This window comes from Coffea arabica, chromosome 2e, assembly GCF_036785885.1.
Source record: "Coffea arabica cultivar ET-39 chromosome 2e, Coffea Arabica ET-39 HiFi, whole genome shotgun sequence".
NCBI lineage: Eukaryota > Viridiplantae > Streptophyta > Magnoliopsida > Gentianales > Rubiaceae > Coffea > Coffea arabica.
Genome location: NC_092313.1, coordinates 72,848,396 through 72,860,511, shown reverse-complemented (window position 1 = coordinate 72,860,511; position 12,116 = coordinate 72,848,396). Strand labels below are relative to the sequence as shown.

Sequence of the window (12,116 nt, the reverse complement as noted above, 5' to 3'; positions counted from 1 at the left end):
ACAAGCAAAGGACAGCTGGCCAAATGTTTTCCCAAGGAAAAAAGCCACCGCTTGAAATCATGTATCAGGAATTCATGCAAAAAAAGCCAAGTTCCCAAATCACCCCTCTAACAAGCAAAATTAACAAAGAAACCGGACAAAGTCTTTACCCTTCACAAAACCCATATTTACAATTAAACTGGCCAAAAAGCACTGTTCACAACCAGCATTGACGCTTTACTTATAGTTATGATATGATATACTCCGTTACAGAATCAATTAGGGAAGAAACCATTTTTAAGCGATTTGATTACATTTGAGTGTTGATGGTGCATCCCAACATTCATGCTCTTTCACTAATTGGTGCGGTCAAGCTCAACTCCATCTGCGAATTCAAACTTTTTGGCGGGTCATTCTTGAAATGTGTCCTTGTTGAAACTTGACTGGATGGTATCCTTACTTGTAGTTCTAAGGAATTTCAGGTGTTACATGGCCCAATGATTGAAGTTACGCAGGAACTCATCCATAATTATATATAAAGATTCCCAAGTTTTGTTAGACTAAAAGATGAATTATATTAGGATTTATGGACTGCTGATCCCAAGATAATATTCAATCTAAACAGGCCAACAATAACAGATTTGATAAGATAGTTGGAAGGCCTTATTCCTGCTTCAATAAGATTTCAAATACACCAAGGATTGACGGAGAAATGCCAGTCTTTGTATGGCGATGAGATGATTTAATTAAGATGTAAAGTCAAGTCAAGTCAAGTTTGTGGATTTGAATATTACTTTTATGAGGTTTTCATTGAAGAAACAGTCACAACTGATGAGTTTTTTGACAATGAAAACGTCCTTGTTTACAGAATGTTCATCTGGTAAGTGTCCTTCCGCAAAATGTTAAGGATGAGGTGTGATCATCTGTCATCAATTTTTGGAGGCAAGATTTTATATAAACTGGCTGACACACCAGCATTCTTATGTCTTCATCCCAGTGAATGTAGACTTGAGCATTGCAGAGAGCCGCAGAACTATGGCTCAGTTGGTAGAAACAGACGATATAGAGTCAGTAAGAAATGAGTTGTCAGAAGTGGAAAGAAGCTTGAGATTGTCATTGCGGCATCTAAGCTCTAGCTTCAGTAGTAGTTCAGTCTTGAGTACTGAAAGGGATGGTAATCTTAATGAAGAAATTGCATTGCAATGGGCTGCTATTGAAAGGCTGCCTACTGTTCAACGGCTCAGATCATCTTTGTTTGATCAGCCTGATGACAATGAAGCTGCAGGTAAAAGAAAAATGGCGATTGATGTTACTAAGCTCAGTGCTCTGGAAAGGCATATGTTCATTGAGAGGCTAATTAAACACATTGAGTATGACAACCTTCGGCTGCTGCAGAACATGAGAAAAAGAATGAACAAGTAATGTTTCTTCTCTTTTTTATGCAGAATAGCGAGGATTCTATAATTGATGTCAAATAAGTTAATGTAATACGTGCATGGTTAGTATCCTTTGTCTGAATATTGTTATGACTCTAAAAAGAACAAGCGAAAACCTCTAAGGATACAGTAAAACTGATCTGTTTGTAAGTTGTAGTTCTGGCTAACAAGGTTAGTGATTTATTTTTCAATAGCTAATGATTCTCCTTGTCATGTTAGATTATGTTTGAATATAGCTTTCAATGCCAAAAGTTACAGTTATCAATTGATTTTTGCAGAGTTGGTTTAGAATTTCCTTCAGTGGAAGTAAGATATAATGATCTACATGTAGAAGCTGTGTGTGAAGTAGTTGAAGGAAAGCCTCTCCCGACTCTTTGGAATTCCTTTAAAAGCAGTCTTCCGGTAAGTATATGTTCGGCTTCTGTTTTGCTGCTAGTTCGTCATTTTACAATAGTGTCCTAAGGTTGCATCTTTGATTTGACTCAGTATTTAACTCAATGCTGAAAGAGAACTTGATAAACAAACTTTCTGTACAAATTTTCAAGTCAGGAGAATCTAATGATTAACTTTAGGATGTAACAATGTTTCTATTCTTTCTCGACTAAATTACATTAGAGTGGCATTCTAGCTAATCTGAAAACGAACTTTTAGGGTGTGATGTTAAAATATTTTTTCATTACTAGCCTGTGGTTCGATTTGCCCAGGACATAAACAGTCATGGATATTTATGGGACGGGATTGATTGAGCAGCAGCCTTAGATCACACTCAAAAGGAATATTAATACATTTGATCCACATCATGGCATCAATTCAAAGCTGTAGACGTTTGCATCTATCTATCACAGAACAAAAATTAACATTCGTTCCAATTTCAGTAGCTCTTACAAATAAATATCTTGATTGTGTCCTTTGCTTAACTAGAATGAGGATATACTTATTTAATGCCCTTGAAGTATTAAAGCATCATTCCAGCAGTTTTTCTGAGTTATATATGCGGCTCCCTTATAAGCTAATAGTGATTTATTCCCATCAACAGGATGTTACAAGGCTTCCAGGTCTTGAGTCACGAGTATCAAAGATCAGTATCATTGATGGTGTTAGCGGTATCATTAAGCCTGGAAGGTATGCTAACAAAACTTTTCTCTTAGTCAGTTCATAGAATTTTCAAGCCGTTAAGAATATTGTAGTTATTTTCAGAAATTTCGGGCAATTCTAAAACATTATTCTGACATTAGAGTCTTGTCTCTTTGGCCTGTTAATGTTTGCTTCTGTGTGCATCCCGTATCTGTTACATATTTTCATGCTACTACAATTTCTGTTGTTTTTTTTTTTATTATGTTCAAAGTCACTGATATGCGTTCAACTCTTCACTGTAACCTTTTGAATTTTATTTACATATCTTGTCTTATATATGTAAACTCCTGATGCAGCAGGATATGGTACTTATATATGTAAGTTCTAAATGCAGAATGACTCTCCTGCTTGGTCCTCCAGGATGTGGGAAGACCACACTATTAAAGGCACTTTCTGGAAATCTTAACAAATCACTCAAGGTCCTCACATGCTCTATGTTTCATCTCAACGGATATTGATATAGTACTCATTCTTTTTGTTGAAACGATATAGCAACTCGGGAGACAAAGACGAGATCCTGTTTTTAGATCTCGATGATTCTAAAAATTACGTGTGGGGGGGTTAAAAAAGAAAAAAGATCTATTTGGAAGATAGACATGTTATGAACAATGACATTTATAGTCTATCTTGGCTTTGAATAACTTATAAACTTCGAGCATTCATATATGTTTGCAGAGGTATTCTGTTCTGTAGTAATTGATTTAATTGATTCAAAGGCTATTATAATGCTGTAAAAGCTTTTAGAACCTTGTTGATGAAAGCTAGCAGTAGGATTCTCAAGTGCTAGGGACACAAGGAATTTGGCTTATTAGGATCATTCAGAATCCATCGCACAGATGTTCTCTTGCTTTTCCTTCAAACTGACAAGAATAGAAGTTTTGACAGTGTAAGAGCTCAGTGCATAGTATCTATAATCAAAACTCTGCTTATTAGCAGGTAACTGGGGACATTTCGTACAATGGATACAAATTAACAGAATTTGTGCCTCAAAAGACTTCTGCTTACATAAGCCAGTATGATCTGCATAATGGTGAAATGACTGTAAGGGAAACGCTTGATTTCTCATTGCGCTGTCAAGGTGTTGGAAGCAGAGGAGGTATGCCCCTTTAGATAGAAATGTGTATACTATGCTGATGAGAAAATTACTTATGGCTTTCAATCTTGTAAAGAGATAATGACTCAGCTGAGTCGACGGGAGAAACAGGCCGGAATTCTTCCTGATCCAGAAATTGATACCTACATGAAGGTAGTTTTGGAATCTGATTGTTCATACAGGGACTAAAACAAACACACACACACACACACACATTCTCTCTCTCTCATTACCTCCTTCCTTTCAGTCTGTCTCATCTTTAACTTTTGGTTATTTTACAGGCCAGTTCTGCTGAAGGACAAAAGACAACGCTCCAAACAGACTACATTCTAAAAGTATCACTCCTTTTAAAGGTTTTTTTTTTTTTTTTGGAAATTTAGATACAAAATCCATTATATGTTACTATGTTCATGATTGTGCATCTTTTTTTTTCAGATACTTGGAATTGATACTTGTGCTGACACACTAGTAGGAGATGCGATGAGGAGTGGTATCTCTGGTGGTCAGAAAAAGAGATTGACAACTGGTACTTTTGTTACCTATAAAAGGAGATAGGGAAACATGTTTTTGATGCAAGCAAAATAATATTTAGAAAAATTTTGGTATCCAAACACGCCCATATGTTACTGTATTCAACAACTTGGCTCATAAGTTGAGACAAGTACAATAAGAATGTTTCTAGGCTTCCTAGCAGCTCAATCTTTGGAATGAAAGTGTGAAAGGAACATTTGATGATACAAATTCTATTATGCAGGGGAAATGATTGTTGGCCCTACAAGAGCTTTATTCATGGATGAAATATCAAATGGATTGGATAGTTCAACCACATATCAGATTGTTGCTTACCTTCAGCAACTAGCACACATCCTAGATGCTACCATACTCATTTCACTTCTTCAGCCTGCTCCAGAAACATTTGATCTCTTTGATGATATCATCTTGATGAGTGAAGGAAAGATTGTCTATCATGGACCTCGAAGCACTGCTCTAGAATTTTTTGAGAGTTGTGGTTTTAGGTGTCCTGAAAGAAAAGGAGTAGCGGACTTCCTGCAGGAGGTAAACAAGTGGTGGCATTCATGTTCTTTTCACCACATTGCAGTTTCCTCAAACTTACTTGTTCAATACTTTATAGGTCATTTCAGAAAAGGATCAAGCACAGTACTGGTATTCTACTGAAGAAACTTACAATTATGTCTCTCTTGATGCATTTTCAAGAAAATTTAGAGAATCTTCTCACGGCAAGAAGCTAACAGAACAACTATCAGCAACATTAGTGAAGTCCAAGAGCCGCAAGGATGCTATGAATTTTACAGCATATTCGCTTCCTAAATGGGAGCTTTTTAGGGCTTGTCTATCAAGAGAATTCTTGTTGATGAAAAGGAATCGCTTTGTCTACATTTTCAAGTCCGTTCAGGTTAGCCAAAACACATTTATTATTGTTTCTTCACCATTGTTTGCCTTTGAAAATGTGTTCCTTTTTAACTTGTATTAACTGTTTATAAAATTCTCGGTTCTTCTGTCGACATTCTTTTCAAAGTACGATAGAGTATTCAGTTATTTTCTTTTGCAGCTTTTCATTTCAGCATCCATCACAATGACAATATTTTTGCGGACAAGGATGGGCCTTGATCTTCTTCATGCAAACAAGTACATGGGAGCTTTGTTCTTTGCAGGTGGCGTTCTTGTTGTTGATGGACTTCCAGAGTTGTCAATGACTGTTACAAGACTTGCAGTTTTCTACAAACAGAGAGATCTGCTCTTCTACCCAGCTTGGGCTTATGCAATTCCAAGTGCCATTCTGAAGCTTCCGCTCTCATTGTTGGAAGCTGTAGTTTGGACATGTTTGACTTATTATGTCATTGGATACGATCCTGAGGTAGGAAGGTAAGTGACATGGTACAAGGCCTAGAAGCATTTGAGTTTTGCTGAATCATTGACTGAATGGAAGTGCTTGATTATTCTCTAACTGAGTGCCAGTATTTACCAGGTTCTTTCGCCATTTAATTTTATTATTTGCTGTTCACATGGCATCGATATCCATGTATCGGTTTGTTGCATCTGTATGCCGCACTGTGGTTGTTGCCTCAATGGTTGGTCTCTTAACACTGTTATTGGTCTTTCTCTTCTGTGGCTTCATAATCCCCAGGCGTAAGATTTTTTGCACTTTTTCATCTCATTCCAGTGTTCTGAAACTAACTTTAAGAGGGAAAAGTGGTCGAATTGACAAGTTTTTTTTATTGCAGCCACCATGCCAAATTGGCTAAAGTGGGCATTTTGGGTTTCTCCACTGTCGTATGGTGAGATTGGCCTTACTCTAAATGAATTTCTTTCCCCACGTTGGAAGAAGGTAACCATTCATCTCAATGTATTAAGGACATTAGTTTTGCATTGAGTTTCTTGACAACAAATGAGTGCTTACTTGAGTTCGTTTCAAACTCATGCTTCTAATCCAGGGCTATGGTTGGGCATTTTTTGTCCTGAAACATGGGAGGCTAAACACAAGCTAAATGCTAGTTACACAAGCAGCTCTTTTGGTTTTACCTTTTTGATGCTGCAACTCACATTATATATGTATATATATATATATATATATATCCTTAATCAAGACATAAAGAACCCGAATTAGAGTACTAGTTAATATTACAAATTCATGTTCCTAGCATGTAAGACTGGTTTTTTTGCCTCATGCTACCTAGCATAACTCACTTTAAGGGTTTAGAAAAGAATGAAAAGTACTGATCTTCTGCAGATATTCTAATTTGGCTACTCCAACTTCTGACAATCTTGTATTCAGAGTGCTCATTATTCATTTGAAATTACCACTTACAGAAATTTTGCATCCATAGACCTACTTTTCTGTCCTTTTCCTTGATAATTTTTTGGGTTACTTCTCCCTGAATGGTGTTGAGTTATAATTCAGTTTATCATACGCATCAAAAACTATCCTTTGACCTTTAATGATAGATCAGGGCTACCTTATGGATGAGAAAACTGTCATTAGCATGTGTCTATGGAGTTACCAGCCTTGTTATGACAACCTATTTCACTATCCGTTGTATGTTTTATGTTCAAACTTTGCTTTTTATTTTCTCTTTTCATGATTGTTTTAATTTCATGCCCGCATAGATGCTTCCAACAAATACCAGTGTTGGACAAGAAACGCTTGATGCCCGAGGATTGAACTTTGACGCATACTTTTTCTGGATTTCACTTGGTGCTTTGTTCGGCTTCACTTTACTGTTCAATCTTGGTTACACTTTGGCCTTAACATTTTTAAACCGTAAGTTCATCTAACTGACAATTTCAAGCCTGGTATGTCAAATTACTGCATAATCAACTTGTCGTTTACTGGGACGCTTGCAGCTGTTAGTCCTCGTGCTATGATATCCAGAGAGAAGTACTTTCAAATACAGAGAACTAAGAAACTGGATGTTATAGCGCATGCAGAGGAAAAATTAACAAATCCTGCCCGTGCTCCAGCTACTGAATCTCAAAATGGTGGGTTTTAGCCAATTACTTCCACTATTTTGCAGTTGCGACTGTACAAGTTGCTCTTCGTACTGAGCATTAGGTACTTATTTTCTAGAACTAAAATAGGTTCCTTATCTTGTTCAGCAGGCAAAATGGCTTTACCTTTTGAGCCACTAACTGTGGTGTTCCAAGATTTGCAGTACTATGTTGATACTCCTTTGGTAATTGCAACTGTTCTTATCAAACTTTGGGTTCCCTTAGGGTGTTAAGTTGGGCTAATTATATGAATCAATTCACTGCTCATCTGGTTTCAGGCTATGAAAGAGCAAGGTTTCCCAGAGAAAAGGCTCCAGCTTCTTTGTGATATTACAGGGACCCTCAGGCCTGGTGTTCTTACAGCACTTATGGGAGTCAGCGGAGCTGGAAAAACAACTCTTCTTGATGTGCTTGCTGGTAGAAAAACTAGTGGGTATACAGAAGGAGAGATAAAAATTGGAGGGTTTCCCAAAGTTCAAAGGACCTTTGCTCGAATCTCGGGTTATTGTGAGCAAACTGATATACATTCCCCTCAAATTACTGTAGAAGAATCTGTCCTTTTTTCTGCTTGGTTACGCCTTCATCCGCAGATAGATTCGAAAACTAAAATTGTATGGTACTACCTTCAAGAAAGTTGGTTAATTGTTTTGCTTTTGTATCTGTTTTTTGAAATTTAACATAAAATAGTGGCTTCATATCTGTAGGATTTTGTCAAAGAGGTCCTTGAGACCATTGAACTTGATGGGATAAACGATGCTCTAGTGGGCATTCCAGGCGTTAATGGTTTGTCGACTGAGCAACGCAAGCGGCTCACAATTGCTGTTGAATTTGTTGCTAACCCATCAATTTTCTTCCTGGACGAACCTACAACTGGATTAGATGCAAGAGCAGCTGCTATTGTAATGCGAGCTATAAAGAATGTGGCTAGTACGGGAAGAACAATTGTTTGCACTATTCACCAACCAGGCATTGACATATTTGAAGCATTTGATGAGGTAAGCATCTACCAAGAAACAACTGCAGCTGGTTAGTCAACATCTGCGATTGATGTTGCTACTAAATAGGATCTAACGATATGAAAAATAGATTCAGAAGAGAACGGAAATTGACATTTCAGTAAGGCCTCTTATTCGGTTGAACTTATTACACAGCATTACTGAGCATGTCAAAAGTGAGAATAGATTTAGTAGCCGCTGCATCATGTTTTTGAAGATGTAAACAAGAATGTAAAGCTGAGGCTAATAATCTAATCAGCCATCTATCAAAAAATGACTGCAAATGGTTAGCCAACATTTGGGGTTGTAGTTGCTCCTAAATAAGGTCTAACAATTGAGAATAGATTCAGAAAAAGAAAATAGAAACTGACATTTGAGAAAGCATCCTGAATTGATATTAATATCCGTACTCAAGATGGCATACATATTTTAAAACTTCTTCATGGAACAAAAGGTGGTAGCCAGAAGCATTGCTCGGCGGACTTATTACACATCATTCCTGAGTATGTCAAAAGTGATAAAGATTTAGTAGTTGCTGAATCATGTTTTTTGAAGATGTAAACATGAACGTAAAGCTGTTTATAAAAAGCTAACCAGGAAAAGCACTATGGCCTGGAATTTCTTTTGTATAGGTCAGTAATGTGTTTGACTTGATGAATGGCTTAACTTCTTGGTTTTCCAAGATCTGCAACTATTCAATTTATGTAGCATTGTCAATGTTTTTGCGTCTCATGGTTGGATAAGATGAAAGGGTCTTGCCTAATGATTGCAGCGTCCAAATCTCTTATATTACATGCCATGTTTGATTATAACAAATCACCAGTCTTCCGCTAAGTACTTCATGAACATCACAATCAGTACAATTATGAACTTTGCTTCCAACATATTGCAGTTAATTCTTCTGAAATCTGGTGGACGTATGATCTACAGTGGACCATTGGGTCGAAACTCTAGTGAAGTCATTGATTACTTTGAGGTCAGTTTCCAAAATGGGAAGCCACTTTTTGGATGTTGAGTTTTATATTCTTGACGATACATTTTTATGTGCCATCTGATTGACTGGACTATCTAACAGGGTATCCCAGGTGTGCCAAAAATAAGGAATAATTATAATCCAGCAACATGGATTTTAGAGGTCACTTCAACATCTTCAGAAGCTGAGCTTGGTGTAGACTTTGATGAGATCTACAAGCATTCTTCTTTGTATGAGTAAGTACAATAAACCAATTCGTATACCTGGACTTTTACCACCTGGACTTTTACCACTATACTATGAACCGTGAGCAATGTGTATTTGCTGCAAAACAACAGAAGAAGAGTGATAAGATTTTTGAATGGAAAACTGCAAAACTTTAAAGTGAATCACTTTACCTTAGATGACTATAGGCATCGGTCCTGTAGTCGCTATCTAAACAGTGTCTAGGAGGACGAGTTTGGATGATTTCCATCAGGAAATAGCTCCCCTATTCATAAAGTTGTTACCTATTGAGTCATATCCTGATAAACCTATTCGTCATTGACGTGCTTGCCTTTTTTACTCAGTAAAGTGGGTAGAATACTTATATTAAAGGGCAAATTATACTTTACCCTCCTATGATTTAGTGTTTTATTACATAACCCCCTATGATTTCAAAAGTTATATATAACACCCTCATGATTTGGATTAAAATGCCAAAGTGACGGAATTTGTAATCCATAGCGGAATCAACTAAAATGTCAAAAATACCCCTATATAAAGTTAAAAATTATTTATTAACCACAGGGGGATTATGTATATATATATATTGAAAACTATAAGAGCGTTATATAGTAAAATACTATACTATAATGGGGTAAAATATAAAATCATATGGAGTTAGAGTGTCATGCATATTATGTTTATATATTTTGGTCACTTCAACCATTTTAGTTTTTAAACAAGGGTAATTTCAACATTTTCATAGGTTCCGTTATGAATGACCATTTCCGTCACTTTGACACTTTAATTCAAATTATGAGGGAATTATATATAACTTTTAAAACTATGGGGGATTATGTGAAAATTAGCTATACCACAAGAGATAAAGTGTAATTTATCCAATATTTAAAGTGAGGCTGGCTTGCAAAATTACAGTATGTGCTGTTTCGTTACTTGCATCAAATTTTTTCAAATAATATTTCGCTTGTATTCTAAACACATTTCTCAACTCACTTTTTATATTTCTAATTATCTTTTTATTTCACTTACATCACATTACAAAAAATGTTACAGTAATTATTCCAAATAATATTTCAAATAATACTCTATCCAAACAGTATTATTCCACTTTTAATTAGTAATCCCACAAATAGATGTTTCAAGAAATGTGGCATCTTTAACCAGGTTAGAGAGGCTACTGCATCCATATGAGCGCCACTGCGTCATTCTCTTTTACCAACCCAAGACCGAGTTTTTAGATAGCTTCCAATTCGTGCTTGTTTTAACTTCGGTGTACATCTTCTTCCTTGTTTTCACAAGATTGTCACTCTACTAGTCTAACTAAATTCTCTCAGTAACTAAAATTGCAGTCATGGCCCATTTGGTAGCACTTAGAATGTTAATAGTTCAAATTGAAGAATTTGCATATCATACTTCCAAGTGATGTGGGGTTCAGCATACATTCCTACCTGCTTTATTGGAATAAATGAAGATGAATATAACATGGAGTGGGACGCAAAGCAACACCACCAAACAGGACAACATGCGAACTTAACTTACTCTAGATACATCAAAACATTAAACTCATCACAATGATGAAAAAACACTTGAAAACTTGAATCTCTTTCCAGTGTCATTGATCTCAGAATGCTCCTCAAGAGTAACATTGCTTCTTTATTCCTTCTTTTCTTATTGGTCATAGGATTAACAAAGAACTTGCGAATACCCTGAGCACGCCACCTATTGGTCATAAAGCTTTGGATTTCCCAACGCACTTTGCACAAAATGGTTGGATTCAGTTCAAAACTTGTCTCTGGAAACAACACTGGTCTTACTGGAGAAGTCCTTCTTACAACTGGACGCGCTTCTTATTCATGTTTATTACATCTCTGATTTTCGGGGCATTATTTTGGAAGCAAGGGAAAAAGATGTAAGTATTTTAATGCAGAGATTTTTCAGAAGAAAATGCTAAGCTGTGGTTTCTATTTGAGAAACTACAGCCAGCAGTTAGTTCCTTCATTGTGTCCTAGATCTAATGTGCTACTACTTTCTTGCTTCTATAGCGAATAACAGAGTAGCATGATTATATGATTTTGGCCTATGTAAATGCGTGAATTTCTGATACACTTAGCAAAGTGGACCAGCTTTTATTCTTGAATGAGTCACAGTTTGTGCTTGTCATTTTCTTTAGAAGAGAATAGTATTTCTTTTGAACTTCTGGGATCTGAAATCTTTTGATATATTGAGGATCAAGTGGCTGACTCTGATTTTCCTTTATTTTGCAGGAAAGATCAGCAGAGCTTATTCAACATGCTTGCTTCGAGGATACGGGGCAGGAGCGGTCCTCAGACGACCGCTCCTGAACGGTCTCCTCACAATAAAAAACGTGAGGAGACAAATGAGCCAAGTCAGCAAGGCTGAAGCAGGGCACAAAAACGATGCCGTTCCAAATAAAAAAATGTTGACTTCTAAACGGGAGCAGACGGAGCAAACGGAAGAGAATTGGTTTTTGAAATTCAAGTTGAAATTTTGAATTAGCCGCAGAAAACAAAACTGAGGGAAGCGTTTTCATGTGCTTGTGAAGGTAATCTACTCTGACCAACCACTCACTGAAAGCAGAAAGCTGAAGTTCAGGTGGGATTCAACCTACTAGGTGTTTCTAGGTGAAGTGGGTGTAGTCTACTCTGATGAAGGTAGCAATTGACAGAAAAGTGGGTGGAGAGGCAGGCGGCATGGAAGAAGCAAACAGAGATGAAGCCAAAGTTTATCCGTAAAACTGAATAGCAGAAGCAGTT

At 36.8% G+C, this 12,116-nt stretch overlaps 1 protein-coding gene across 1 annotated transcript; it reads left to right on the top strand.

Annotated features, from left to right (window-relative positions):
• Positions 1-1,014: 1,014 nt before the first annotated feature.
• Positions 1,015-11,742, top strand: LOC140004260 (pleiotropic drug resistance protein 3-like). Its single transcript, XM_072077881.1, has 22 exons — positions 1,015-1,397; positions 1,694-1,817; positions 2,452-2,537; positions 2,884-2,968; positions 3,486-3,645; positions 3,719-3,795; positions 3,924-3,977; positions 4,078-4,168; positions 4,397-4,698; positions 4,775-5,056; positions 5,213-5,526; positions 5,630-5,790; positions 5,886-5,989; positions 6,769-6,922; positions 7,006-7,140; positions 7,261-7,334; positions 7,428-7,760; positions 7,854-8,144; positions 9,037-9,120; positions 9,220-9,353; positions 11,024-11,251; positions 11,607-11,742. Exons 1-22 carry the CDS (start codon positions 1,015-1,017, stop codon positions 11,740-11,742), a joined length of 3,792 nt encoding a protein of 1,263 aa, XP_071933982.1.
• The last annotated feature ends 374 nt before the right edge of the window (positions 11,743-12,116 follow it).